This window comes from Drosophila pseudoobscura, chromosome X (genome assembly GCF_009870125.1).
Source record: "Drosophila pseudoobscura strain MV-25-SWS-2005 chromosome X, UCI_Dpse_MV25, whole genome shotgun sequence".
NCBI classification, from domain to species: domain Eukaryota; kingdom Metazoa; phylum Arthropoda; class Insecta; order Diptera; family Drosophilidae; genus Drosophila; species Drosophila pseudoobscura.
Window position 1 is genome coordinate 65,209,110 of NC_046683.1, and position 27,921 is coordinate 65,237,030.

The 27,921-nt window shown below is 50.0% G+C and overlaps 7 protein-coding genes across 22 annotated transcripts; 3 read left to right on the forward strand and 4 right to left on the reverse strand.

The window, feature by feature from the left end:
- Window positions 1–1,020: 1,020 nt before the first annotated feature.
- Window positions 1,021–6,465, forward strand: stv (BAG domain-containing protein starvin). Of its 8 annotated transcripts, none has more exons than XM_015188313.2 (4): window positions 1,021–2,093; window positions 3,911–4,022; window positions 4,098–5,292; window positions 5,359–6,465. In XM_015188313.2, exons 1-4 carry the CDS (start codon window positions 1,818–1,820, stop codon window positions 5,648–5,650), a joined length of 1,875 nt encoding a protein of 624 aa, XP_015043799.2. In that variant the 5' UTR covers window positions 1,021–1,817; the 3' UTR covers window positions 5,651–6,465. The 8 variants fall into 8 exon arrangements, with proteins under 8 accessions (XP_015043799.2, XP_002135463.2, XP_015043797.2 ...); XM_002135427.3 differs by having other exon boundaries at window positions 3,914–4,022; XM_033382062.1 differs by lacking the exon at window positions 1,021–2,093 and adding an exon at window positions 3,546–3,700.
- Window positions 6,455–9,348, reverse strand: Abp1 (Actin binding protein 1). The gene is made up of 5 exons (XM_001352708.4): window positions 8,632–9,348; window positions 8,086–8,537; window positions 7,847–8,023; window positions 7,310–7,788; window positions 6,455–7,255 (listed from the first exon to the last, which is right to left on the reverse strand). The coding sequence occupies exons 1-5, from the start codon at window positions 8,884–8,886 to the stop codon at window positions 7,023–7,025; spliced, it is 1,596 nt and encodes a 531-aa protein (XP_001352744.3). The 5' UTR covers window positions 8,887–9,348; the 3' UTR covers window positions 6,455–7,022.
- Window positions 9,349–9,981: 633 nt separating this feature from the next.
- Asciz (ASCIZ zinc finger protein) lies at window positions 9,982–11,562 on the forward strand. Its single transcript, XM_001352707.4, has one exon. It carries the CDS (start codon window positions 10,072–10,074, stop codon window positions 11,500–11,502), a length of 1,431 nt encoding a protein of 476 aa, XP_001352743.4. The 5' UTR covers window positions 9,982–10,071; the 3' UTR covers window positions 11,503–11,562.
- Window positions 11,529–13,128, reverse strand: rasp (protein-cysteine N-palmitoyltransferase Rasp). The gene has a single exon (XM_001352706.4). The coding sequence runs from the start codon at window positions 13,099–13,101 to the stop codon at window positions 11,611–11,613; it is 1,491 nt and encodes a 496-aa protein (XP_001352742.3). The 5' UTR covers window positions 13,102–13,128; the 3' UTR covers window positions 11,529–11,610.
- Window positions 13,129–13,219: 91 nt separating this feature from the next.
- On the reverse strand, window positions 13,220–15,103 carry LOC4811916 (uncharacterized). Its single transcript, XM_001352705.4, has 2 exons — window positions 14,957–15,103; window positions 13,220–14,892 (listed from the first exon to the last, which is right to left on the reverse strand). Exons 1-2 carry the CDS (start codon window positions 14,957–14,959, stop codon window positions 13,330–13,332), a joined length of 1,566 nt encoding a protein of 521 aa, XP_001352741.3. The 5' UTR covers window positions 14,960–15,103; the 3' UTR covers window positions 13,220–13,329.
- Window positions 15,104–15,136: 33 nt separating this feature from the next.
- Window positions 15,137–16,242, forward strand: ND-30 (NADH:ubiquinone oxidoreductase core subunit S3). The gene is made up of 3 exons (XM_001352704.4): window positions 15,137–15,294; window positions 15,351–15,425; window positions 15,491–16,242. The coding sequence occupies exons 1-3, from the start codon at window positions 15,231–15,233 to the stop codon at window positions 16,150–16,152; spliced, it is 801 nt and encodes a 266-aa protein (XP_001352740.2). The 5' UTR covers window positions 15,137–15,230; the 3' UTR covers window positions 16,153–16,242.
- A 303-nt stretch (window positions 16,243–16,545) lies between these two features.
- BtbVII (BTB-protein-VII) lies at window positions 16,546–27,817 on the reverse strand. Of its 9 annotated transcripts, none has more exons than XM_015188307.2 (7): window positions 27,721–27,817; window positions 26,101–26,772; window positions 25,364–26,027; window positions 24,995–25,260; window positions 24,783–24,891; window positions 18,186–19,396; window positions 16,546–18,117 (listed from the first exon to the last, which is right to left on the reverse strand). In XM_015188307.2, the coding sequence occupies exons 2-7, from the start codon at window positions 26,269–26,271 to the stop codon at window positions 17,677–17,679; spliced, it is 2,862 nt and encodes a 953-aa protein (XP_015043793.2). In that variant the 5' UTR covers window positions 26,272–26,772; window positions 27,721–27,817; the 3' UTR covers window positions 16,546–17,676. The 9 variants fall into 9 exon arrangements, with proteins under 9 accessions (XP_015043793.2, XP_015043794.2, XP_033237947.1 ...); XM_015188308.2 differs by having other exon boundaries at window positions 27,636–27,776; XM_033382056.1 differs by having other exon boundaries at window positions 27,622–27,776.
- Between the last annotated feature and the right edge of the window lie 104 nt (window positions 27,818–27,921).

The window sequence follows — 27,921 nt, forward strand, 5'->3', positions numbered from 1 at the left end:
TTTATATGCTCGGCCGACGCTGTTGTTCGGGCGAAAAGCTAGAAAATATTTGGAAAATACATCGAACGGTTAAAGCAGCTTTCTGTGTGGGCGTGTCGCCGGCCAGGCGACTATCTATGTATGTACATATATATGTACATATATGTACGATTGTACATATGCATCATTTTGGCATTCTGAGGAAAATGCCTTGGCCGTAGGTGACGCATCGTTCTACAAAAGGCAACAGCGCTAAGTAAACAGTGGTTGACCAGAGAGCAGTATGCAGTAATCAGCCGATCGTCATATCGGTTGATGGCAGAAGACATTGCGGCGCTGCAAAAACAAGAAAGAAGGGAAATAGGGAACTCGAGAGGCGGTACACATACATACATACATACATATGTATGTACAGAAAGGTATCGAGTGGGGGAGCAGATCGAGGTAGCGGAGATCGTTAGTCACGAACCCATTGATGGATTGATTGACGATTGAACAACTCCGTTAGTGGGCGACGACAACTGTTTACCCCCGCTGCCGTTGCTGGTGACGCAGTGGATGTGTGCGGCGGCGACGACGACGGACATGTAGGCGTCGCTCCGGCTTAGTTACACGTTCTAGAAGCCATGCGACTGCGACTGCCATGGAATTCGTCTCTGAGAGCCGCTCTCGGCCAGCTTTTTAGCCCCATCGACGCGTCGTCTCCACGTCCGTCTATTTATAAATCTGATGTGTGTGTATCTTGGGCAACGATCAGTGCAGAAACCAGAGAGCCGAGAGAGAGCGTCAGATGGAGAATGATACAGAGAGAGAGCGAGAGGGAGAGGCAGTAAAGTGTTTACCTATTTAGGCCTTAACTTGGTGGAGTGGAGAGACGAGACTGAGACACGGAGACAGGTTCGACATATGGCAGAGAAGCCAAGCAAAGCTTACACACACAAACCGCGTGGCAAAACTACAAGCACACACACACACAGAGAGAGAGAGAGAGAGAGAAAGATAGCAGCCCCAACGCCAGCGACAGCGGGAGCCATTTGCTTTGGGGCCACTAGCAAGCGGCGATGGCGCTCAATCGACGAGCAACTTTGGCAGCGTGAAGAACGGACGACGGCGCAGAGACTACGTGGATATTTGGCTAAATAAACAACAACAAAATCAAAGTGTTTTTTTTCATAGTGTGCATGCGTGTGTGTGTGTGTGTCGGCGGCAATGTGCAAAAATAAAAAATCTATATATATTTTAAATTGAATATAGAAATACAAAAGCACACACACGGGAGAGGAGTGGAAGGGAGACAAAAGATTGCAGCGGAAATACTAAAAAAGCAAAAAGCGAAAAGTGGAAGTGGAAAAAAGTGTCTGCTTTTGTGTGTGTGTTTGTGTGTTAGAAAGTGTGGCCAGAAGTGACATCACACCCGGAGAAGGCGACGCGGGGACAAGAGCATCAGAGTGATTAGCAGGAGCCAGCCGTTGAGAAGTATCAGCAGGAGAACCGCCCACAAAAGCGGCGAAAATTAACGCGCAACGCAGCGGAACATACGAGAACTAGCAGCGCAGCGCAGCACGCGCCAGCGTCGTTGTCGTCGTCGTCGTCGTTCAAGGTGAACCCGCACTCCACTCCATTCCCTCGCACGATCCGAGAGTTGGCTGTCCCGCTTCCAAAAACTATTTTCTGTCGCAGCAACTCTTTCGACAAGCCTCAGAAGTTAAAGCTAAATTCAGAATTATAAAGGAAGAGAACACAGAAATTTTCTTTGCACGCCCGGACTCGAGAACAGTTAGGGTAACGGCAACGGCAACGGCAGGGATAACGGTCAAGAAAGCAACTCGGAAACTGAGATGAAGCCAACTGTGATAGCAGCAAATCAAGCCCATGCCCAAGCGCAGGCCAGTGCGGGCGGCAATGGAGGGCCCGGCAACGTGTCGGGCATCAATATACCCATCAATCGGGAGTACGTGAGCGGTGCCCACGGATCCCCGCACCAGCAGCAGCCGCACCCGCAATTCAACAGCAGCACTCTGCCCGGATACGGATCGCCCAGGCAGCGGCCCCCGCACCAGCAGCAGCATCCTCAGCAGCAGGTTCCCACAAATCAACAGCAGCAACATTTTCAGGTGAGTGGACTTCACGGGTCACTCGTGCAGGAGGGGGTGGGGACGGGGTATACGGGGTGGACGGGGAGACGGGGTGACGAGCGGCAGTGAGCGAGCTTCAAGGTTGGCGCCAGGCAAGGTCGCTTGGACATATTCGGATGCGTATCATTGTGATTGTTGTTGTTTCTGTCTGTCTGTTACAGTGAAGCAGCGTCAGAGGGGAACCTCCCATTTAATACATTGCGAAATCGCTTGACAGGCATTCTCCACTGCTTCACTGTACTCTGACGTTGCAATTGTTCGATTTTTGCGGATGTACGAATCCTTCACGTTCTCGCATTGCCCTCGGGCGCATTGTAGACTTTCCAAATCGAAAAGCGGTCGCAAACAATGGAAAAATCGGTTGGAGGTTGCGTAAAAGGCCCCCCTGTGAGTGGGAGGAGGGGGCGTTCGTCCACAGCTGCTAGATGCACCCACCGAACCGCCAACAAACCAGCCAACCAACCAAGCAACCCATTGTGGCAGCTGTGGGCACAGTGTGTCAAGTATGTATGCATACACTATTGACCTACTCAGCCTGGGCTGCTGTCTCTGTGCCGCTGCTGTTCTGGCCGTGGAATGTGGGCCTTAGTTGGGGCAAAGAAACGGGAAGTGCTGTCGTGTCAAGCACTCTTCTGTTCTGGGCAGCTCTGCGTATGATTAATGCGGCAACGCGTGCGGAAATTTACCACAGACCCGAGAGTACAGCTGTTTTTTAGTGGCCTAATCTATTGGCCAGCCATCCAATCTATCAAGAACAAAAAGATTTGGCGCTCGATTCGCTGAAAATATTTGAAAATTTCTAGAAGAAAAAAAGCCCAAGCTAATGGACGCGCTGCTCGGCTGCCCGCTCGCTCTATCCCTCTATCCCTCTCTCTCTCTCTTGTCTCTCTTTGCGCCCATTGCTGGCTCTCTGTTTCTATTTCTCCTGACGTGCTGCTCTCTAACGAAATACCGACTATTGTGTGTGTGTGTGTGTATGTCTTTTCCTTAGTAGGTGGGCAGCAGCATACACAGTAATACATAATATATAATGACGCTATATATTGATGTACGTTTGTGTAAGCAAGTCAGTTGTCTAATATGAGAGGCGTGGGCGATATTTTTGGGTTGCCCAACCGTTTGGCCAACGCAGAGCAGGGCCCACAACTCTGTGACGTTTCCTCATCCAAACGTCATCAACAAGTTAATGTACCTTCCCACAAAAAAGTCCATGCTCATCCGTAAGAGGGTAAGAGGGTGTGAAAAAGACAGAGTGTCCTTTCAAGTCTCAGTGACAGTTGTTGAGCGAGCAGAGAAGTACAAGAAAGTGAGAGAGAGAGAGAGAGAGCAATAGCTAGAGCTAGACAGAAGCTACGAGAAGCAACGAGAACGCAGGAGAAGATCCGAGAGTGGGCGACAGAGGCTATAAAACGGCTTCTGCGCCAACTGCTCTGCTCATTCATTCACAAGCTGCCGAACCGACCGAGCATTCAGCGAACAAAGCCAGTGACGGACAGAAGTGAAATAAAGTACATTTGTAACAGAACAACGATAATTGTTAATTGATAAAGCAAACAATAGAGTCAATCCGGAATACGATTGCAAAGGTAAGAGGCGTCGGAGTGGCTCCCCTACCCGCGGGCAGTGCAAACAGCTGTTCGTTCGTGTCGAATTATTGCTGACTGCTCTCCACAAGTGCTCTCGCTGAGTCATGTTGTTATTTATAAACAATTCGCCCACCGAGCCAAACACTACACTTTACACTCGCTTGTCGCACTTGTTCTCATAACAACTCTCGATCTGATCTGTGATTTCAGCAGCCGACCTTTGGATTTGAACCCGACATGGATATGGACATGGACAACATGTTCCCGCGCTCGCGCCTAGGGCGGATGCACCACGATCCCTTTGCCGGCTTCGGCGACACACGTAAGCGGAGTAGTTTGAACGGTCCCCCCCAAACGAATGCTGACGATGCCTTTTCCTCCCATTTTGACGACGCAGACTTTGGATTCCCCCAGTTCTCGACTATGGGCAGGCGGGGCCGTATGGCTGGCGGTGCCAACAACCACATGGATCACGACGACGACTTCTTCAACCGGCTGCCGTCGGAGTTCCGACAGTACATCCCCGATGGCTTTGGGGCCAGACGCGGTCCAGGACCGGCGACTGGCGTCGTGCCTCCACAGCAGCCGCAGCCGCAGGCGCAGCAGCAGCAGTACCCACAGCAGTACTACCAGCAGGATTACCCTGTGCCGCCACAACAGCAGCAGTACGTGCCCGTGGCCCCGCAGCAGCAGCAGGTGCCGCAGTCGCCCTCGAAGCGTCTCTGCGATGCGGCCATCCAAACGGAGGACCCTGCCGGCCGCTCCGAGGTGGATTGTGCCGCACCCGTGAACCTCAATCAGCATGGACTGCGCAACACTGTGGACATGGGTGTGAAGAGTGTGGCCGAGCAGGACCAGGCAGCCCGCTCCCACTCTGCCCCTCCGCCAGAGCAACAACAGCAGAACCTGGTGTACCAACAGCAGCAACAGCAGCGTCCCACTCCACCGCCTGGAGTGCATCAGTCACCATTTGGCACTCAGACCAGTCCACCGGTGCAGGGACAGTACCAGCAGCCGCAGCAGCCCCAGCAGCATCCGCCTCAGTTCAAGTCGTACTATGCCCCGCATCAGCAAACGCATCCTCAGCAGAAGCAGCAGACGCCGCCACCTGCCCCACAGACGCCCGGGGGAAGCTTCGTGCGCACTATTCCCATTTTCGTGGAGGGTCGGACTGAGCCCATCATCAATGCCCACAAGGAGATTCCAAACCAGAATGCTCCGCCCAGTGCCCAGGCTCAGGCCCAGGCCCAGGCCCATGCATCTGCCCAGGCTCAGGCCCACTTCTCGCCACAGCAGTCGCGTCCAACGCCACTAAATACTCAGCAGCAGCAGGCGGAGCAACAGGTTCCGGGAGATGGAGCCGCAGGACTGCCACCCCAGACGCCACACACTCTCGATTCGATCAACAAGATTCAGGACATCCAGCGCGACGTGCTCGAGCTGATGACCAAGGTAGAGCAGTTCAAGGGCATGCGGCAGGAGAAGGAGTATGCCTACCTGGACGAGATGCTAACCCGCAATCTACTCAAGCTGGACACCATCGACACAAACGGAAAGGACAGCATTCGTCTAGCCCGCAAAGAAGCCATCAAGTAAGTCCAATTAACTCCTGATATTCCAATTCTAGATTGCTAACAAACCGATTCCCACCTTTTCAGATGCATTCAGGCTTCAATCAATGTGCTGGAGGCCAAGGCCGAGGAGAACGCCAGGCTGGCGGCAGGAGCAGAGGCTGGGGGTCCCGTCTCCGAGCAGGTGTCCACAGAGGCTGCTGCAGAGGTGCAAGAGCCGATCACACCACAGCCACAGGATGCTACAAAGATCCAAGAGCCAATCCCTCTGCCTCCGCCACCAAGTGCTGTGGAGGCAGCCGTGGAGGCTCCACCAGCTGCAGCCGAGGCGGCTCAAACCGTCTCATCGACTGAGACAACCACCTCTACGTCCGAATGATGAACAGAGCGCCTCTACAAGGCGACCACCACTTCGCGGCAGCTACGCAAATTAACCAAATTCAAGTGATGATTGGGCGGGAGAGAACGACAGCAGAGAGCAGACGAGTTTTGTTTGGAATTTATCAAAGGACAGCGAAAACTTGATTGATTAAACGGCATGTGAAGTGAATGTGAACACACGTATCTTTGATGGTGTTCCATGCACACATACATCCACATACGTACTACACACTACACACTACACACATACAGCATACATATAGGCATGCAAATCTCATGTGACATAACAAAGGCACCACCATCCCATATGCCCATCCTTCACACACCACATGGTACACTTCGTACAACGCATAGATTAGGCTAGTAAGAAATTTGATATTGAAATATTGACTAAAAAGTGCCTGCATCTGCATAGAATTGGGAAGCAAACAAAACGAAAACGATTTAAGCAACGATTCACATTGATAACTCAGTTGCTTGACACTTGAAAGAGCTGATTATGTTTAAGCGATAGAAGATCACGACCGAGTCCACTTTTTATAATCCCTGTACGAGTATCAGACAACTGCGAGAGTGCAAGGTTCCGAAACGGAACGAAACGGAGCAAGCGAAAAGCAGCAGTATGATCTCATACAAATCTACAGCAAATGGAGCTTGCTGGCGCGCACCGCTTACGTCTTTGCTGCAGTTGAATTGTTACACACACACACACACACACACTTATTGAGAACTCTTATGAATAACTATTTATGCTACTAATTAATACGAGAATAAATGTAGATATTGTTGACCATACACAATATTGTTGCACAATTATCAAAGTTTATTATCGAAAGGTTACAAAGGTCTCTCCATCTAAATACATATGTATACAGAGTCCGGGATCGCCGGATGGGATGGGCATGGGCATGGGGATGGATATGGGGAAGTTGATGGAGAGGGGGCTTAAATACTGACTAAGTAGTGGTTACACTGTATGCACTCGTATATTAAGAACATTTTAAAAGGACGCAACATGGTTTTGACAATCAAAATAGTCAAACAATCATATAATAATAAGTATGTATACACATACACAGATGGGGTCGCATATGTGGCATCGCATCGAGTATATATGTACGCGTTATATAAAGATAAAGTAGTACTATATAATATATGTATGTAAAAAAAACAGACGTGATGTACGATAGAAATCGCCTTATAGTCGTATTTAGTCATCGTTGAATCTCCTCTAGGTTCTCTCTGTGTTGCATTATTGTTCAAGAGTGGGGATTATAAGTTAAGTAGTTCTCTTCCTGTTCCATAAAGTAGGGATGTATGTAGATATCTAGCAAAAAGGTGGCCCAGCTGCTTGGCACTTGGGTCGCTGCTTAGTTGATGATCTCGACATAGTTTGCCGGAAACAGTCCATAGGTTCCATCAGGGCCGAGGCCCTGCCACCATCCCTCATCGATTTGATCGATATGCGTTATGACATCCCCCGGATCGAATGTGATCTCCGACTCGTCGGCTGCCTGATAGTCGTACAGTGCTCGGGCACGCAGTCCCAGATCCCCCAGGCTCTCCTGGCATATGAAGTCGTCCTCGTTAACCAAATCGGTCACTAAAGGAAACGCATTAGTTGGGGAAACATCCTTGAAACACTGCTTCTTCTTACATGTATTCCGTTCCAAAGTGCTAAGGGCGCCCGTCTTGGTCGACTGCGACTGCTGCACTGTGACGGACACTTTGGTGCGCACCTCCTCCTCCTCCTGATACACCGCCGTGTCCGTCTCATTGGAAGACGTTGTCTCGTCCGGCGACTGCGACTGGAGCGAGTTGGTTTTACTGTGCGGCGATCGTTTGATGGTCGAGAACTGTTCGCTCTCGTGGGCCAGGGGCAAGTCGTCTACCGGCTGCGTCTCGGCCTCCACCTCGGCTATGGTCGAGACAACTTCAGCGGCCACCGGGGCAGCAGCAACAGCAGCAGCGACTGGGGCAGCAGGCTCTACTTCTACTACTTCTGGCAGTTTGATGGGCGACACAGCGCGTGGTGGTGAAGGCACAGAGGCTTCCTGAGGCTGGTTCTGGTTGAACACATTTATTCGCTGGGCAATCGAATTGCGTGCTGGTTTCGCCGGCGGTTGCGTGTTGAGTCTATAAGAGGAGAACGTACTATTATTATAGGAACTATTGAAAAGCAAGGATATCTCACTTGGATTGCAGTTGACCCTCGCTGGTGTGCTTGGTAAACATGGCCTTGGCAGCGCCGACACGCGAGCCAATCAATTCTCGAGCCTCCTGATTTCGTGCCTGACGCATGCGCTCTGCATCCGTCAAGTTGTTGCCAAATCCTGGTGCGGTTTTCTCGGGGCTCAGCGGTTGCGGGGAGCTAGAAGTACAAATGGGAAAAGTTTTCACCATGTTATGGTAGCTAATGGTGGCTACAATTACGTTTTGATGGGCACATGCGCTGGCTGGAGCTTGGTGGTGCTGATGACTAGCTTCTCCCGCTCCTTGTGCTCCTTTTCTTCGCGGCTGCGAACCTCTTGCTCGAGCTTCTGCAGCTCCACACGTTTGGCATCCTTCTCTGACTCCAAGCGACGCTGCTCTTCAGCCTCTTCTTTTTTCCAAAAGTCCTGCATAACGCTGGCATTGAGCTCCTTGGTTGGGATAACGCGCGTGTAGTTTGTTCCCACCGGCGCCTTCTGCTCTTCCATAGTGCCGCGTGGCTCCTTGAAGCTGTAGGCAGAGCTGACGGCGCTCAGTTTTTTCAGTAGGCGCTCCAGGTCGATGTCATCCTCATTCCGGGCGTTGATTGTCAGGTGGGCACCCGAAAAAAGATTACTGACGTCTCGTATGTGGTTGGCGCAGGTGCCCTTGCGTAGCACAGGTGCGCCTTCACCCTTCAACATAAAAAGCAACAAAAAAGCCAGCCGGTAAGAGTTTAGATAAGCGTCTGGTGATAAGATTGGCGATGGGAAGGGGGTCCTGACTCACCTGCCAGTTGATGAGTAAGTACTTATTCAGGCCGGTTTTTGGATCTTCAATACGCACGAAGGCGTACATGATCTTGCCACTGTTGAGGTCCTCGCTGAGCTCCTCCACACCGCCGTCTCCGGAGCCAACGAGCTTCAATTCGTTGGTCTGGCCCTCATAGCCGAACAGGGACCAATTGGTGTCACTCTTGTCGTCCAGCACATCCTTCCAGGCGGCCACGATTTGCGAGCGATTCTTCTCGAAGCTGATGGCCATGGTGTGGGGTTGCCAATGACCTTGAACAAAGAGATCTCGGCCAGCTTTCACTGGTTCACCTTATTTGGATGCCTGTGCCCGCGTCTTCGCCCAACGTCGCTCGAGTGAAAGCCAACGCCCGCAATGACTCCAACTCTGGCTTCGGAGTGGCTTAGGTTTTAATTAAATGCACAACTGCAGCCGACTCTCTCGCACACACACAATAAACAGCATAGGATAGCGGCTGATTGATTTTCCAGTCTCCGTCTCTTCGAATGTCCAGCGGCGGGATGGTCGCGGCTCCTGGTCACTGATCTTCAATTCACACGTGCATCAGTTATTAAAAGTAACGGCTGGGCAGCGTTTTCATTTGATTTGGCCTGTTTTAAATGGACTTTTAAATTAGCTCGCTCTCCTACAACAGTTTTTTGCAAGTCGAACAACAAAACAGCAAACTGAGTGCAGTGTGACCGCGGATCGATACAGTACGGTCCGACCCTCAGAAATATACCGAAACATACCGTCTCATTTAAAAAATATACCGTAAATATACTGACGAATTATTCGTATTCAGGCAACATCATATTCCTCGTTTTGGATATTCGGTTGAAATTTACTAGCTGGCTAGAATCCTGAGCCCTGAACTCACAATTTTATCCAATTGATGCATCACTTTTCTACAAGACTGGTTAATTCTAAGTTCTCATCTTGATTGTATTATCTATGAAATAAGGTTTAAGCAAAAAAGGTCAAGAACAATTTCCACACAATTCATTTCCTTACATTGTAACTACACCGCAACTACATATTTGCTACATGTCAACTACATTTTTATGTAAATACCAAAAACGGCACCTAGTGGGTGAACATTTTTGGCCGGTTGTTTTTCATATAACCCCCATGGAACATACACTTTTTGACATGACTCTTTTCCGACATTTTTGAAAATATTGAGATTTTGATGGCAAACGATCAGGATGTCGATGTATGTCCATGCATGAACTATGGACTAATGAAACGTGGCGGCGAGCTTTTGTCAGAGTGACATTCGATTATTTACACTTTGCGTGTAACTTACATGTCTTTATCGACATGTTACATGGTGGCTAACTACACAAAGAGTGACCCTACTACGTTACCGGAAAAATGCATGAAACAGATGTTTACGTGAATTCTGCATGAATAAAAAAGAAGAATGAATTGGAAATGGAATGTTCCAAGGACATAAACAATATAAAATATACGCCCAACATTTCGGAGCTGCTGCCAGAACGCGAGTACCGCTGTGAAAAATGTGGCGACCAGGTGTTCAGCAACCACAGCCACTACCAGCTTCATCTGCGGCAGAGGCACAAAGTGGTCATTTCTAAGCAAAACTTTTCTGTGTTCCATTGTCCAGTGGAACGGTGCAGGTACCATGCCTCTGCAATGGCTCGAGTGGAAGGCAGAAGCTTTTCCAGCCTGCGCTTGGTCCGGCAGCACTTTCAGAAGATCCACCTCGCCAAAAACCACAAATGTCCGCACTGTAGCGAAAAGTTTCTGCTCCAACGAGACCTGGACAGGCACAAATGCTTGGTGCACATATGTAACGTTTGCGGGCTAACATATAGCAGCGCCGCTGGTCTGAGAACCCACATGCGACGCAAGAATCATCTGTTGGATAAAAATGACGGGAAGGTAGCAATACCTGCACTCAGAACGTGGCAGAAGTTGCAGGAAATCACCGTCACCACTAATGAAAATCTACCTACAATTCCCGCAATGCCCCTCACTCCGGAGAGCTCCACGGAGGCAGCAGAACCAGAGCAAACATACGCTTGGTATTTGCCACCCATAGACGTTCAATGTGTGCTGCAGCTCCCGCAGGATTCGCAGAGAGAGAAGCTGGATATGGAAACTCAAACGGAATTCGAAGATCCAAATGAGATACTAGTGCCTCCACTGCGCAACATAGAAACCCAAACGCCAGACGACAACTGGGATCAGGGAACCATAGGCGAGATGACGATGGTAACGGCAACGGTAGTGCAGGAAACCCAAACGCCGGAAGACAATTGGTATCATGGAACGTTGGCCGAAATGACGACGGAATTAAATTCGGAACTGCCGGTGCAGGCACACACGGCTGCCACTTCAGTTGGTCACATCGAAACCCAAACGCCAGACGACAACTGGGATCAGGAAACGATGACAATGGTAGTGCAGGAAACCCAGACACCAGACGACAACTGGGATCCAGAAACGATGATCGAGATGACGCAGGTGCAGGAACAGACTGCCGCCACTTCTGTGGGCCACATAGAGACCCAAACGCCAGCCGAAAACTGGGATCAAGTGCAGCAACACACTGCGTCCACTTCAGTCGATGACGGTTTTCCCTCCTATCCCGATAACGAGCCCATGTTTGGCGCTCAGACTTCGGCCAACATGTACACCCAGACCTGTGATGATTTATTCGAGGAGCTGGGACTGTCCCACATACAGACCCAGACCCATTGGCCGGACGATGGACTGTACAACACACAGCATACGCAAACCTGCGACGAAATGCTTGACGAGCTGCTGGAGAACTTTACTTCCACATATACACAGACCCGATGGCTGGACTGGCAGGACAACGAAGATAACGACAGATGAACCAAGGTGTCATTAAATATGGTATATTCCATGAATATATAGAAGTTTTATTACAAAATACTGTCAACCTTTTCTTTACGTCTACTGCAAGCAGGCGGTTCTCTGGAATCAAGTGGTTTTTGGCTTTAACTTGGCCAAGAGCAGCTCTGAGCATTGGAAGAAGCAGTAGCTGCAAAAGCAGAGCGCCATATAGTTACCCACTCCACTTAAGTAGGCGCCGCGCATCAGAAAGTCGCCAATTTCCTGTCCCCCAATGAAGTACACATTCGAAAAGGCAGCCGGAATAAATAGCTGGGTGGCCAGCATGGCATGCAGTCTCTGAGCTCCGACAGGGCCCAAGTGTCTAAGCGTCCAGGTCTGGTAGGTGGGCATGGAAATCAACGACTTGTAGAGCTTCTCCGCGGCAAGGCAGAGGAAGTTGAGTATGCTCCAGATGAGTACATAGGTGTAGCAGCCATGCCAAACGAAGACAAACGCAAAAGTCAGGGCAGTGGCACAAAATTTTCTCGCAGGAGAGGAGTGCTTGCCACACAGCTCTGCATAGATGTGCTTGAAGAGGAACTCGTAGAGCCCCTCATCAAAGTACTTCCACATGTCCGAGTAGAAGTGTATGCGTCCAATGCAGCGGGGACGACTGGGCGCCGGAATCCCATCGTGCACCGCAAAGGCGATCCCCAGGCCATAGGTGACCACGTAGTAAAGGAAGAAGAACTGTCCCATGAAATAGCCGGCAGAGTGCTGCCAGAAAACAGAGTCCATCATGGCCACCATGCGGACATCCCTCGCCATGTAGTGTATGTAGAAGTAGTGGAGTCCGCACTGCATCAGTAGCCACCAGATAGCGCTGCGTCCCACGGCGCAAATAAATCCCAGCCAATTCCGTGGCGCTCCCTGTCCCTGGCGACGAGCTGCGAATCGCTGGTAGCTGATGATGGGCCCGTAGGTTAGGCATGGAAAGTACATGGCATAGCCCAGATACTGGATCAAGTCGTAGCTTGATGTGTTAACGTCCTTCTGTGCGCCAAATTTCGACAGGGCAAAGCTGCAGCCGCGCAGCAAACTCCAAGAAAGAGTAACTATCACCATTACATACTCCGCATAGCCGACGCGGTCAATCCACCACGTGTTGTTCTTCATCACATTGATCCACAGGATCCAGCCGGCGGAGAGGAGCCACACCAGGCGCTTGGAGCCGGTCAACGACACCAGAAAATAGCTACCGACCAGCAGAACCAGCACCGCCAGCGATGTCCAATGGAGATTGAGGCCCAGTGCCAAGGCACAAACGGCAGCGTATCCATGGCACAGCAGGCGTGGCCACTTCCAGTTAAGCACTCCATTCACAATCGCGTGCAACAAGTAGAAGGGCCAGAACTTTGCGATAAAGTCCCCAAAGTTCTCCAGCTCGTCGTTGCTGTCATCGCGGCGACGCCGCAGGAATGGGAGCAGGCTCCAGCCATCCGAGAACTGAAACTGAGCCTCCTTGACGATGTGGTCGCGCAGCTCATAGATTTTGTACAGTCCAACAACAATATAAGCTATATAAACACCGAAATAAACAAATATTTCGCACCTGCTCAGCAACCCGGCATTTGGCATTTTGTACTTTGCAATCGATAGTCTGCCGATAGTATAACAAACCGATATAATTTGACGCGCCAAATTTGGACGTTTTTAAGGCAGGTGAGATGGCCGTGAGAAAAATCAAAGGGAAGCGTTGTTTAGGTCGAGGGATTTAATGATAAGACTTATTTAGAATCTTAACTTAACTGGTAAGTAGCCTAATTGTACGAGTAGATTCTAAAACGTTAGCTAACTCTATTATATCTAGTTCAGTATCTCTTCATCATAGTCGTCCTGTTCCTCCTTCTTTACCTTTCTTTCCGCGGCGGACATGCGGCGCTGAAGGTGCCGCCAGAGTGTGCTCTTGGGTATCTCGAACAGATTCGCCGCATGGTTCTGCGACATTCCCTGAATCATGCAGGCATGGACGGCCTTGGCCAGTTTCTCGCGAAGCTCGTCCTTGGGGGTAGTGTCACGGCGGCGGCAAGCCACAAACTCAGGCAGGCGACCCTGCGCCGACAGTCGAACTTTGTGTCTATGTAGGGTTGACATGGGTATCCCCAGATCCCGGCTGATGTTCTTTAACGAGTCGCCGACTTTAAGTCTTTCGTACGCTTCAGACAATGATGGTCTCTCGCGGTTACTTCGCATATACGCGGGGTTGGTGCGCACACGACGCCACAAAACCGTCTTCGAAATGTCATAACGATCGGCAGCCTTTTGCAGACTTAGTCCCTCGAGTATCACGGCGTCGGCCGCGAGATCCAGGGCATCGTTAATGTCATCTTTTCCTTCTGCTTTGAGGGTGAGAAACTGCTCCTGCTGTTGCTGTTGCTGTTGCCTGGGCGGCGTTCGCTTCATAATCTTCGTTCGATTGGGGCGTCGGCCTCTCGGCTTGGCCACAGCCAATTTACGCGGTTTCACATCCAGCAGCTCCTCATCTACCAGATCCTCGTGTATTTCATCGTCGTCTAAATCGGCATCCGCTCCCATCTCAGTCAAGGGATCTGAGGGATATTCCTCCTCGAGTATTTGTGTTTCGGGCTCCTCTATGTTGGTATCACCATCAGCTTCCGCGTCATCTTCCGCCATATCCACATCGCCGGCACTGGTGGCATTTTCAGAGGTCTCCAGCTTGGACAAACTGGACGCCGACTGTGTGATTGTAAACGCTCCCGTATTCTCTGTTAGAATAAACTGATTGCCATTCGAGTGGCCGCCCATGTGCTCAATGGAGTACGTGATCTTTGGCGTCTCGTTGTACACATCGAGAAACTCCAGCGGACGGCTGGTGTGTGTTGGCTGATGCGGCTGTTCTTCCGTCAGGACTGCGTCTGCCACAGCCATCTGTGTCTGTGCCTCCTCCTCCTCCTCCTCTTCTTCAATCAGCTCGGCTTGAGCGATTTGCAGGCCACTGATTGATTTAGCTGCCTCCACCGCCAAAGCGCTAGCGCCTAGGTCCACATTAGAGGCGGCATTGCACTCGAAGCTAATGGCGGATTTGATGCCCAATAGGTTGATAGCCTCTAGAAACTCGCTGAGCAGCACCGACGGCAGGGCTGTTTCGCCCATATAGATGAACGACAACATGCTTTCCAGCAGTTCGCCTCGGACATCGGGCAGCACTATGGTGGCCTCAAAGCCCGGCGGAACATCCACCAGGAGATTCCGCATCAGGTCGCTGCATGTGCTGAGCACGAAGGAATGGGCGCGTACACTGAAGCCGTCTTTGGCGGCCAGCACAACCTCGCATGTTTGGATATCGTTGCGCAGAGAGCGTTGTAGGTCCATTATTGTGGACGAGTGCCCCATCCATTTCAGGTGATTCTAGATCGATTTCATTGACAATTAATTGATTTCAAAAACATAAACAACGCAGTGTTCCAATTACCATTTTGGTTTGTTGTGTTTCACTTCCAATGTAACGCCTAATGTTTTTAATTTTAGTTTCAATTGCAATTCCAGCAAAACGAGTAAAAGAACGCGACGACGCGATTAAATTAAAACTTTACATCAGGGTGACCGTTTACGGTATATTAATACTTTTCGGTATATTTTTACGTCGAAATCGAGCTGAGCGGCCACACTGGCAACAACAGTATTTGTTATTACATAAAGTGTCAGAAAGTGCAAATTGTTAACTTAAAAACGAGCAATTCGTGCTAATGGCAGCCATAATTAGGACTCTGGGTGCCAGAGCTGCTGTCGCCGTTTTGGCGACCAAGCATGGTAAGTAGCCACAGCTAAACCACATCCAGAACTAATTGATTTTTGTCCCCTTATAGTTCTGCCCGCTGCTGGCACAGCTGCTCTTCGTTTCGCCAGCACGGCGCCCGTTGACGCCAAAAAACCAGAGAAACGTGAGTACACTTTGGTTTGCCATTGTTTGGCAAGGTCTTAAACTTAAACTCCCCCATATATGCAGCCACTGTGCGAAAGCCGGATGCAGCCGCTCGCACCAGTCTCTCTGATTTCGGACGCTACGTTGCCGAGTGCTTGCCCAAGTACGTGCAGAAGGTTCAGCTGACCGCCGGCGATGAGCTGGAAGTGCTCATTGCCCCTGAAGGCGTGGTGCCCGTGCTGCAGTTCCTGAAGGACCACCACCAGGCACAGTTCACCAATCTGATCGATATTGCCGGCATGGATGTGCCCTGCCGCAAGCATCGCTTCGAGGTCATTTACAACCTCCTGTCGCTTCGCTACAATGCCCGTATTCGCGTGAAGACCTACACCGATGAGCTGACCCCCTTGGACTCTGCCTGCGAGGTGCACAAGGCTGCCAACTGGTACGAGCGTGAAATTTGGGACATGTATGGCGTGTTCTTTGCCAACCACCCCGACTTGCGTCGCATTCTCACCGACTACGGCTTCGAGGGCCATCCCCAGCGCCGCGACTTCCCCCTGTCCGGTTACGTGGAGTTGCGCTACGATGATGAGAAGAAACGCGTTGTCTGCGAGCCCCTGGAGTTGGCGCAAGAGTTCCGGAAGTTTGATTTGTCGGCCCCCTGGGAGCAGTTCCCCAATTTCCGCAATGCTAATCCCCCCGCTGAGGTGGTGCCCCCACAGGCCCAGACAGCCAAGAAGTAGTCTCCCAATGCGGTTTGTTAAATGGTAATTAGAGGAAGCCTTAATAAAACGAAAAAAATAATATACATACGTATGTAATACAAAAAGGAACAATTCGACTATTTTTTGATGAACATAATAGGGGGCGGGCCCCTATTCGGGAGAGTTCCTTATCCAATAGTCAGATAAGAAAGGCAGGCCAGTTGGTCTATTGCCTGTTTCCACATTTAAATGGCACGGTACCACAGCAAGGAAAGAGAGTACCACCATTCGGTGATATTATCCACTGTGGGACGTTTTAATTATGAGATTCAATGGGTGATTGAATAAATTCAGTTAAAGTTTTATTAAAAATAAACAATGTAATGGAAGGGAGAGCTGGTTATCCTTTGTGAATGAATTTCGGATGGGCCATCAAAGTGTACACATGTCGTTGCTGTTTTATTGAGAAAATCCAGAAGGGTCACAAATATATTTATTAATTTCCGTATTTTGTATGGTTTACATAGGACTTAACACACACACACAATATAAACAATCTCCATTGACTGTACATTGCACACAGTGGATCCACATCCGGATTCATATACATATACATTTATAAAACATTTAGTAAAACAGTGACAGTGTCGTCTGGGGGTGGGGAAGGGGGTCGGGGTCGGGATTCATACATATATACTCGTAGACAAACGTGCGCCTGCGCAGCGGTGCCCAGGGCATAATCATCCAATAGTCTTGATGACGGAGGGGGGAGGGGGAGACATACTTAAGTATAGACCGTATAGACACAGTGGTGTGGTTGTTGTGGTTGTTTACGGGGAGGAGTTGTTGTACTTGTGTTTGAAAACCTAATCGTTAATTTTCGAGCTTTTCAAGTCATTGGCTGCACCGCTGACAGCGTTTTAGTTTAAGTTAATGTGTTTGTTGCTTTTGTTTTTGTTGTTTTTTTGTATTTGATTTCGGTTTTTTGTTTGTACAAGAACATACACATATACATATTACATACATATACATAGGTACACACACATTTAAATATAGTTTTACAGTTAGCGATTGTTTAAAAAAGTTAGCGGGCGTGCCGCCGGCCATACTACATACATACATATATTTCCGGCCGGATGCTACAAAAAGTTTTTCGTTTTACTTACGAGTACACACAACGTCTGCGCGTGCCATTTCGCACGGCTCACAAAACAAATTTCTGGGCGCCCTTACGCGCGCTTTCTTGGGCAGTCCCTTGGCTCCCGGCTCCCGGCCACCGGCCACCGGACACACCTCGCTTCTGGGGTCGTGGTAGGAGTCGGGAACGGGCACATTACAGTGGAACTGCCACAACAAATTAAAATTTTCGGTGCAGGACGTGTCCCGATGCCTGTGCGGCGGAACAACAAGCATCCTGCTTACAAAAAAACAAATTGACCGACGGCCCCCAAATAATCCGATGCATGGGTACGGTACACACGATCAAGATCATTCTGTGGTGGCCGTCGTGCCACAAATACAAATACGCGGGCCAACAATCAGCTGCTGCTCGCCTGGCGCAGATTATATCGATTCGGTTTTGGTGTAATGCCGAGCCGCGCCTGTGCCTGCGCCTGGGCCAGGGCCCGTCCCGCTGCCGCTGTTGCTGCTGCCGGCCGAGACATAGGGGGAGGCCTTGCCGCTGCCACTGCTGCTGCCAGTGCTGCTGCTGTGCAGCTGGTTATCGTGGGCACTGCTGTTGCTGGCGCTGGCGCTGGCACTGCCACTGGCTCCCACGGTGGCGGCGGCTTCGTTGTTGAGCCGCTCGTGATACTCCTGGAAGCAGGGCACAATGCATAAATTCGTCTGACACTCGGGGCAATGGTATTTCGTTTTGCGTCGCAAAATACGGCCATGCCCATCGATGGTGTTCCAACAGAAGTTGCAGCCCAGGGCCGGACCCGGCCGGATGACGGGGCAATGACTAGAACGTGGATTTTCCAGGGTGATTATTTCCCTCTGGGTCTGTGAGAGAGAAGCAAACGGTTATTGGTTATTGGGTGTGGATCTTTAATCGACAGGCGGAGACAAACCTGCGGTGAAGACACCGAACGTTGCAGTTCCTCGTTCTTGACCCGAAGCGTCGGCAAATGCTCGGCCGAGCTGCTCATCGTGGTCTGGCCGGGATGTAGGTGGGATGTCGATCCCGTGCCCGTGACAGACTTGGAATTGCGCAGCTTCGAACCGCCAGATCCGTTGGCAGCATCGCTGCCCTTCGAGCTACGCTCCACGAGCGAGTGCGAATGGGTGACAGTGGGCGAGTGCGAGTGGGAGTGTGGAGAGCGTCGCTCTGGCGGCGCCGTCTCCGAACTGCCCGCATATGTGGGCGAGAACGAATGCCGGCTGCTGTTGAGGCCAGCCGTCGGCGAGGTGACCACGGAAACGGCTGACACCGTCGATGACGAAACGTTCGAGCTGGCATTTGTGGGTGTGGCAGCCGTCTCACTGGACACCGGACAGGCCACCACACGGGTGGGAACCAGGTACTGCGAGGAACCGGCCGGCGGCGGTGACCCCGATGCGTAGATTGACTCGGGCAGCGAGATATGATGCGGATGGTGCAGCGGTGTGGGCGGCACATAGCCGGCATTGCTGCCGGACAGCGGATGCGAGTATTGGCGGTGCAAGGGAGCGAACGGATTGGTGCCGCCGGCCAAATTGCCGGTGGCGGAGTGCAGAGCGGACTGACGCGGCAGAAGCGGATCCGAGTGCTGCTTTATGAGATACGGCGTGCTGGACGGCACGCTGAGCAGGTGCGGGGTGGAGGGACCAAGACTAGGCGCCGGCTCAGAGGCATGCCGCTCGATTCGAGGTGGCACCGTCAGCAGGTGATGGTGCTGCGGAGGCGCCTGGTGGTGGTGGTGCTGCTGCTGGTGCGGATTCGGATGCGAATGCTGGTGGTGCAGGTGATGCGAGCCCGTCGTCGAATAGTCCCTGGCGGTGGCGCTTGTGGCCCCAGCGGCATTAAACGGATCAAAGTCCAGCGTCGTGGCGGCCGTCTCCGGCGATATCTGGTTCGTCGAGGAGATACTGTCGCTGTCGCGCTTCACCCTCGGCTGTCGCGTGAGCACACGATTCCTCTTGGTCCCCATCATGACCGGCGAGCTGGCATTGTTCTCGGGATCAGTTTCGCCCAGGCCTCCGATGCTGAATGAGCGCTCGAAGCTGCCGCTGCCGCCGCTGCTGCTGCTGGTGGCCACCAATGGGGGATGTGGATGATGCGGTGCATGCGCCGGACTTGGCTCTGGAAAAGAAAACGGCCACAGATGGGGGTCATATATTATCATCGATCGATTATCATGGTAAGAGTAAACAGGACACAGGTGACGGGTGACAGGAGGCAGGAGGCAGGAGACAGCCGGCAGGAGAGTGAAAATGTACGGCGGGTGGTACGTTGTAGTTTTGAAAGTTTATTCGTTTCTTGCACACATCGACTACAGTCTAGAGAATGTTTCATGTTCGTTCCATCTCGATTCGATTGCGATTCGTTTTGCGTTTTGCGTAGTATGGTACACACATGGTATGGTAGGGTGCATTGCATGCAACATGCAGCTTACGTACATATAATACAATCGTTTCGCTTATGCACTGGCGCTGGATTTTAAATAATTATATATATACTATTTAACACACAGATAACTAGGCGTAGTTATTGGTACTTTTTGCAATTGTATAGGAAACAGAGTTAGTAATACTATACTATATGTTTTTATTGTTTCTTTTCTGCTATTTTCGCGTTCTCTTTCTGTATTGTGTGTGTGGTGTCTGTGTCTGTGTCTGTTTTGTGTGGTCTCCTTCTGCGGTCCTTCAGTGTTCATGTGTGTGTGGGTGTGTTTTGCTTTATGTGTGTAATAAAAGTCCATTATCAAAGTTTACTTTACTTTTTCGTATGACTTCTAACAAATCACGCTTAGTCCTTAGTATGCACTTGACACAATATATATAAAAAGATCTCTATTTAGTTACAATATGTATATGAGTCGTATTAAAAACCATACTATTCGTAGTCTAGTCGTAGTGGAATCGTATTTCTGTTTCTGTTTCGGTTTGTTTTTTTCTTTTTGTTGTTTGTTTGGCCTACTATTTGCCCTTAGCTGCAGTCTCCATTTAGGATTTTCTTGGGTGGTTACGAGTTATTTGTTTAAGTTTTTGTTGCTTGTCTATTGCGAGTGTCCTGCATATGGTTCTCGGTATCTCTCGGCCGATCTTGTGTCTATATGTACATACACACATACTACTGCTACTACACTATGATACCCTATTTACAAAGAAAACTGCCCTCTAAAAAAAAAAAAAAAAATACCGACTACCGCCGCCTCGCTATGTGACTCTCATGTCGCGTAGAGTCTTGCAGGAAAAAAAAACGTTCGCCGATAATCTGGGGGTCCCACTTCCACATCCATAGGAAGCCTGCTCGCTCTCCGCTTTCCGACACATTCGAAGAGTTGAAGAAATAAAAAATTGTTGGGTACATTCACAAATATAAATATATATACATATATATTGAGTGGTGTGGTACATATAAGTATATCATACATATCCGATTCTCTTACATTGCTCTTCTTCTCTCGTTCAATTTCTGTGGATCTATTTTGCTTAAAACTATTGTACGGCCCCTCGACCGAACAGATCATCTCTCTCTCTCTTTCGATCTCTCTGTTCCTCTGAGGGAGGGACCGACTGACGATTACGTGTGTTTCTGTGTGTGTGTGCTTCAAATAAAATTGATTCTTCGCCTTTCAACTGTACACAAAACGTTATATATATATATCTTTATACCTAAGATGCTATATCGTATATATATACAATTATATAAAGATAATGAATATAGGAGTACCTAACATACTGATATTTGCTACTATAACACAAGTGCACAATTCAAAATTTCTTTAAAAACTTGGAAGAAAACTTATCTCTGATGGGCCAGGGAGCCCACCATACCCTCTCGCACCATACCGTACCGAGTGTGTGTTAAGGGATTTCCCATACAAAAGGAATCTCAAAAAAAAAAGAAAAAAAATATGGATTGAACATCTTAAATGGGGCCGAATATCACCCGAATATCGACACACAGCAGGGCAGGGTAGGGTATTCGCAGAGTGTATGCTCGGCTGGCTTCTGGCACAGCACCCTATCTAGAGCTGCGCACATATCCCCTTGGGAGGCTGATACATGGGACACTTTCGGTTGCTGGTGTTTCAACGCATTTGATGTTCGGTTTAAGACTAATAAAATTGAATAATTTATATACAGTTACCATATTTTTTGTTTTACATATACATATATATATATAGATAGAACTATAGATCTGTACTACCGATTCTTCCTTAGTTAACAATCGTAAAAATGTAAGGGGGGTGTAAAACTTTAAGATTAAGGAATTACGTTCTATGACAATTATTACAAGTGCGGCCGTGGGGGGCTGTCGTTGTCTCCCTGCTCCGCTCCGCTTCGTTCCAATCCGTGACGTTCCGCTGTGCCTCTGCCCCCCTGCGTTCATCTCAGCTCAGCTCAGCGCAGTGTGCAGTGCATCCTCCGGTGGGTTCCCGCGGACTCCAGATCAACATCCAACGCCGACATTATGATATTGCCACTCTTCCGTTTAATCGGTCTGCTACATAATATGTACACTATGGGTTTATGCTGCCATTTCTCTAATACCTGTATTGTATCGATTTTAGGGGGTGGGGGGAGATGGGTATTCCTCTTGCCCTCTTGCCCTTATGCTCTTCTTTTATGGTTTGTCCATGTATTGCAGGCCGGTGTTGACCAGTGGCCCAAGCGTACTGCTCACCGTTGCCACTGGGGGGCCCGCCACCGTTACGAAATTGTTGATCAGAAAGCTATGGGCCATGCCCATGGCCGAAACAGAGACGGGTACTGGAACGGGCATCGACATTGCTGATATGCTCATTGTTTCGGGTGGCTCGCTGGCGGCCATAACAGCGGCTGCCTGCAGCAGGGTATGTGGCCCTGCCCCTGCTGCTCCGGCTGCTGCTGCTGTGGCCCCCATATGACTCGAAATCGTATTCTATATTGAGTTAAAGTTAATACTCTGTAGATTCATTGCAGTGGTCGGATTGACGTTGATGGTGCCCGCACCCGTTCCTGCTGCTCCCGCCCCGGCGCCTGTGGCGTCGATGTACCGCTGCCGAGACATGGTGTGTACATTTCCCGGCGAGTCCATGTAGCGTGCGTCGAAGAGGCTCATCACCCCGATGGCCGGATGGGAGTTGCCGCCGCTGGGCAAGGTGCCCGCACTGCTGCCGATGCTGCCGTGGTGGGGTGTGCACATCAGGGAAGGTGTCGGGGTCTCTGCCTGCGGTGGAATCTGCATGTTGAGCGTTTCGTTTGCTGTGTCGTCGCCCGGATTTGTTGACGGTGTTGGAGACGGCGAGAGGTTCGGCTCCTGCTTGACCACACGCGCCTTTATGCTCGGCCGCGACACCGGGTAGCCACGCTTCTTGTACTCGAGCCACAGAGTCCGATTGTTCACGCCGTACAATCGGGCCGCCTTGCAGAAGCCAATTCCACCCGTGCGAACCGCCTCCAGAGCCCTTATGAAGTTCTCGTCGCCTTGTGGGTTCACTGATCGTTTGCGCTTCACCACCTGGCTCGCCGCTCCACTGCTGTTGCCGCCGCCACCGCCGCTGCCTGTGCCTGTACTTGCTCCCCCTGCGCCTGCGGCGGTCACGCCAGAATGCACCGGCGACTGTGTGGGCGTGGGGCCCTGACTGTAGACAGACTGGACCATGTTGGACTCGTTGGGTGAGGTGGGCGAGAGGTTCTGGGCCGCCGTCGCATATCCGCTGACTAGGTTGTTGACGGTTATGATCTGGGAGGAGTACGCCTGACCGGAGGCGGCCGCCGCCGCCTGCTCCTGCTGCTGCTGTTGCTGCTGCTGCTGGTAGTGCAGTTGCTGCAGATGCTGCTGCTGCTGGGTGGCCTGCTGCTGTGCCTCGTGCTGCTGCTGCTGACGCTGCTCGTTGGTGCCACCACCGCCTACGTTGCCGCCGCCGGCGCTACTATTCGCACTGCTCTGATTGCCGGCACCGCCGCCGCCACCGCCACCGCCACCGCTGCCATTCCCAATCAGGTTGGACTGGCAGGCGGGCAGGGAAAAGCGCGGATAGTTTGAATCGACAACTGTCCATTGCAGACCTGGGAAGGGGAGAGAGAGACAGCGTATGAAAGATTTGTTTTGTCTGGGGGGTTCGGTTCGTTCTGGTTGTGGGGGGATAACTTTTCGAATTGAAATAGAAAATCACGCCTGAATATCTCATCTAGTTCGGGGCACTCCCTGCCCATGGGACAGGACGGGATCTGCTCTTAATCTGAATCTGAGTTTGAGTCTTAGATAGGAGGAGGGTCATGGGTCATGGGTCATGGGCATAGGGTATACAGTAGTTAGGGCAAAGATTTCTATGGCCAAAATTGACAAAAAAAAAAAATAAAATTCCCAAAAATACAAATCAAAATGGAAAGAATAAACCATTCAACAAATCAAAATGGGTTAAATATCGAGTTTTAGATAGATTTCTAATCGCTTTATTTAGTTTGTTTTTGTTTTTGGACTCTGTGGCTAGCTCTCTCCCATTCCCAAGTTTCAGGCAGGATTCAGTTTTTTTTGGAACACAATCAAATACACACACAATAATAGGTTTTAAACATAGCAAATGCGGCACGGCACGGCACGCACGATCACAGCTACAGTTACAGATACAGATACGTTATATATCGTTGCACTTTCACTTAGTCGGTAAGCAATGAATCATAATCAGTAATCGAATCGAATCAGAGATCAGATAGTCGGTACTCAATGTATTGTATGCTATAGTTCTCATATATTGTATATATTCAGCCTTAGCTCTAGCGTTATTTCTCCGAGTGCTGTGCTGTGCTGTGTACTGAAAATGGTTTTGGAAATGGTCGATGGATGGTTGCACAGTTCGTGTGTGTAATGATCGTGTGAGATATGATCGTGAGGAACGTCAAATGGGTGGAGCGAGAGAGCGAGAGCGAGAGAGACAGATAGAGAGAGTGATCCTAAGCCAGTCCTCCAAGACTGTGTCGCCATTCGAATAATATCCCATTTCTTAATACCCCTATTCCACTGGAGTGAGTGTAAATTCCCCATAGGTGAATAGACACATTCGACACGAGCAAAGACCATTCGCCAGGAGCGAGAAATAATCCAGTTGTAGGGCATCGGAAGGAATATTGTACTGCCTCTCAGCATCCCAGTGGAACCAACATGGGTATCCGCTCCAAACGAAACTGTGGTATAACATAATCCAGTTTCTATTTGCAGAAAGTTACCCATTCACATTAATTCGATTCAATATTTAATGCAGAGCTAATCTTTGCGAACACAGTCCACTATACATATGTCCCACCGTTCTACCGTTCTATGATTGCTTCGGTTCAGTCAGTGTCCATTCGAGTCGGGGATTCTGGGTGTCTGTGTGCGTGTGTCAAATACGTACGAAATAATGATGGTAAGGAAAATAAACAAACGATAAACCATGGGAACCTTAAACCCTGCTGCAAAACCCGATGAATCATGAGCTGCTGCCATGAAAGGATGATGGAGAAGTGTGTGGGCGGCGCGGCACTGAGTGTGGACTTACCCGAGTGCGAGGACTGAGAGTTTGGCGCATCGTGCTCAGATGGTGTGGTGGCGCCGGAAATGTCCAGGGGCATCGTTTGGTTCACTCCGCCGATATCCACCTCGGGCTTCTGCATTGGCCAACAGCAGCACAAGAGAAAAGAAATTCAAAATTAGTAAGATTGCACAAGGGGCGAAAGGGCGGAAAGGGGGCAACGTGACCAATTTCATTACAATTTGCATATGTAAGTGTCCGTGTCCGTCGTCCAGGTCCGAGTCCTGCGGCTGCTGGTCCAGCTCGCTGCTCGCCGACTCCTTCAGCAGCTTGGAAGCGTGCAGTGAATGGCTCGCGAGACTGCCCAATGCAGCCGCCGTATTGGCCGCCCCGCCAAAGGACATTTGGCTCATTTGGGCGAGACTGAGGCCCGCATTGCCAGCGGCACTCCCGGCATCCAAAGAACTGTTGTGCTGCTCCTCTGCATTGTTGCGTTCGCCAGAGCCTACAGCATATGGGAATTTGATTGGAAATGGTTAGTCTCTCACGTCAGACTCCAAAGGACTGCAGGAACTCTTGCGACGATGCTTTACCCAACTCACACTCACCGTTATTCGAGGATTTGCGCAGCCTCTTGCGCCGCGTGGCCGGCGATGTGCCAGCGCTCAGCGGCGAGGGGGTTCGTCTCATCTGATGGTGATGCGTCTGCGGCGCCTGCGTCTGTCCGCCCTGCTGCTGTTGCTGCTGCTGCTGCTGATGCTGGTGGTGATGATGATGGTGTTGCTGCTGCTGTTGCTGGGCCTGCTGCTGTTGTTGCTGCTGCTGTTGGAGCTGGTGCTGCTGCTGCTGCTGGTGGTGATGATGCTGCTGCTGTTGCTGGGCCTGCTGTTGTTGCTGTTGCTGCTGTTGGAACTGTTGCGCCTCGCTGCTGCTCCACAGCGAGTCGCCCACACTGCTGCCACTGGCAGCACCTAGGCTGCCCGCAGAGGTACCTCCTGCTCCCGCCACACCAGAGCCGGCGCCACCCACCAGCTCAGTGCCGTCGCTCGATGATTTGCTGTCCGATTTGGTGAGATTGGCCGGGTCCGTGGGCATCTCGGCCAGGCCCTTGATCTTGAGCATCTCGGCCGTCTTAAGTATGTGCGGTAGCTGCTCCTGCGACACGTTCACCTCCCCGTAATACATAAAGTCCACCATCGTCTTGAGATCATCATATTGAACGTCTTTCAGTATAACGATCGGATGCTGGCACGGATTCGTCGTGAACAGGGCCTAAATCAGAGAAGAAATGAAGTCAGAGCTTAGTTAATTTTTCGAGGTACATGCGGAATAAACGCCTATTCACCTGAAAGTACGAGCTGCATGCAGACAGTACTATTTTATGGGCCTGCAGCTGGCGCCCCTCGGCAGCCAGCGTGACATCCACCAGGGTGCCATTGTGCAGCAGCGAGGAGCACACCGATATGAAGTTCGGCTGGTGATTGTTCCACCGCAGGCAGAACTGTTGCACAGACATGGTAAACGCTTTGCAATCTCCAATCTCTACCTATCTACCGCACCGCCGAATGCCTGCGTCACTGCGCGGCAAACAACAGTGAAGAGGAGCGCTGCCCGCGGCCGATGGCCACAAGAGTCTCCGCCACTTTTCGCCTCTGTCTGTCTGCTTCCTATCTGTTTTGGTTGTCGTGTGGGCACCGACAGCAACAATTCACACTGATAACACCTTTTTATCGCCGTGAGCTGCCGCTCTTTATTGATTTTTTTGTTTTTTTTTTTTTTAATATTTTTATATTGTCTTTTGTGATGTTTTCTGTTATGCTGCTGCTGCTGCTGCTTCTGCTCGTTCCGTTGTTTTCTTCGTTGCTTTCTTTAATTAAAATTTATGTACAATATTCTTTTCGGGGCGCCCTACGTGTACATGTGTGTTTCAGTGTGTGTGTGTGTATATATCGTGTTCTGGCGCTCGGGGGTCGGGGTGGTGGGTTTATAGCTTCTATGCCGCACGCATCGTACATCACTAAAATGGAAAGAAGAGCAAATGCCACAAATAAATTATCTGGACTCCAATCTCCGATCGTTTTTCACAAAAGCTTTTCCCCCAAACTGCCGAAATTTTCATCAACTTTGTTGTGTTTTCTCTCCCTTGTCCGTTGTCTGCCCGCCCGCGCTCTCTTTTCGACGTCGTTCTGGCACCTTCCTGCTCTGCGTTTCTGTGTATCACAGCTGCGCCGCGCTGCGCTCGCACGCTCGTATGTAATTATACAGTCGCGAAAACGAAGGAAAAACCAACCCAATCCCAGTGTGTACTTGTTGTTGTTGGTGTTGTTGCTTTTGCTTTTGCCTGGCTCTTCTGCCGAAAAGTTTTATTTTTGATAAATCCGAGAAACGTAACGAAACCGAATAGCTTTTGGGTCTGTTGCTGTGGCGCAGACCTTGAATTTTCTTTGATTCTTATGACGTAATTAGCGCGTCCGCTCCGCCTCGCCTGGCCCCCTCTTCATCTCACCCACACAGCGACAGACAGCGACCCGATGTACTAATCGCTGCCTCCGCTTCGTTTAGACATCGTATCGATATTTTCAGAGGCATTTATTTATGTGGTGTCGCGCGTTATTTTAGGTATACAATTTATACACAAACCCAATGACTACCACATGTTTTCCACTTTCTTTACCCGAGTACTTTGCCGTTTTTAAATCGAGTTTTCTATGCTGTGGGGTTTGTGGTAGGTTTTTTTGTATTATTTTGCAGAAAAGAAAACAGAGACGGCGAGGTAGAAAGTCCAAAAACAAAATGGCGCGCGCCTTTACCAAAATTATGCGCGTGCAAAACGGTCTAAAAGCATTTAAACACTATATATCTTTACTGATTTCGCTTCACCATTAGATGATTTATTTGTGTGTACAATTTTTGCACCGTTTTCCTTTATATTTGTTTACGAAAAATTAACTTGAAATTTTCTTACGTTTTCTTTCTTGCTCTTGACAGCAGTGTGACCGCGGATTTATCGCTAAAATATACGGTCTGGCCCTCAGAAATATACTGAAATATACCGTCTCATTTTCAAAATATACCGTAAATATACTGATGATTTTTCGTAATCCATCAAATTTTTCGATTTTGATATTCGGTGGAATATTACTGGAAGGCTAGGATTTCCAGTCCT

Coding starts and splice junctions, on each gene's coding strand:
- rasp (XM_001352706.4), bottom strand. CDS start 13,101: ATGCCAAATGCCGGGTTGCTGAGCAGGTGCGAAATATTTGTTTATTTC.
- Abp1 (XM_001352708.4), bottom strand. CDS start 8,886: ATGGCCATCAGCTTCGAGAAGAATCGCTCGCAAATCGTGGCCGCCTGG. Junction 7,789..7,846: donor GAGGGTCAACTGCAATCCAA/GTGAGATATCCT, acceptor CTCCTCTTATAG/ACTCAACACGCAACCGCCGG. Junction 7,256..7,309: donor CACTTTGGAACGGAATACAT/GTAAGAAGAAGC, acceptor CGTTTCCTTTAG/TGACCGATTTGGTTAACGAG.
- BtbVII (XM_015188307.2), bottom strand. CDS start 26,271: ATGTCTGTGCAACAGTTCTGCCTGCGGTGGAACAATCACCAGCCGAAC. Junction 25,261..25,363: donor GCGCAAATCCTCGAATAACG/GTGAGTGTGAGT, acceptor CATATGCTGTAG/GCTCTGGCGAACGCAACAAT. Junction 18,118..18,185: donor GTTCGGTGTCTTCACCGCAG/GTTTGTCTCCGC, acceptor TCTCTCTCACAG/ACCCAGAGGGAAATAATCAC.
- stv (XM_015188311.2), top strand. CDS start 1,818: ATGAAGCCAACTGTGATAGCAGCAAATCAAGCCCATGCCCAAGCGCAG. Junction 2,094..3,910: donor AACAGCAGCAACATTTTCAG/GTGAGTGGACTT, acceptor CTGTGATTTCAG/CAGCCGACCTTTGGATTTGA. Junction 5,293..5,358: donor GCCCGCAAAGAAGCCATCAA/GTAAGTCCAATT, acceptor CCACCTTTTCAG/ATGCATTCAGGCTTCAATCA.
- Asciz (XM_001352707.4), top strand. CDS start 10,072: ATGGAATGTTCCAAGGACATAAACAATATAAAATATACGCCCAACATT.
- ND-30 (XM_001352704.4), top strand. CDS start 15,231: ATGGCAGCCATAATTAGGACTCTGGGTGCCAGAGCTGCTGTCGCCGTT. Junction 15,295..15,350: donor CGTTTTGGCGACCAAGCATG/GTAAGTAGCCAC, acceptor GTCCCCTTATAG/TTCTGCCCGCTGCTGGCACA. Junction 15,426..15,490: donor CGCCAAAAAACCAGAGAAAC/GTGAGTACACTT, acceptor CCATATATGCAG/CCACTGTGCGAAAGCCGGAT.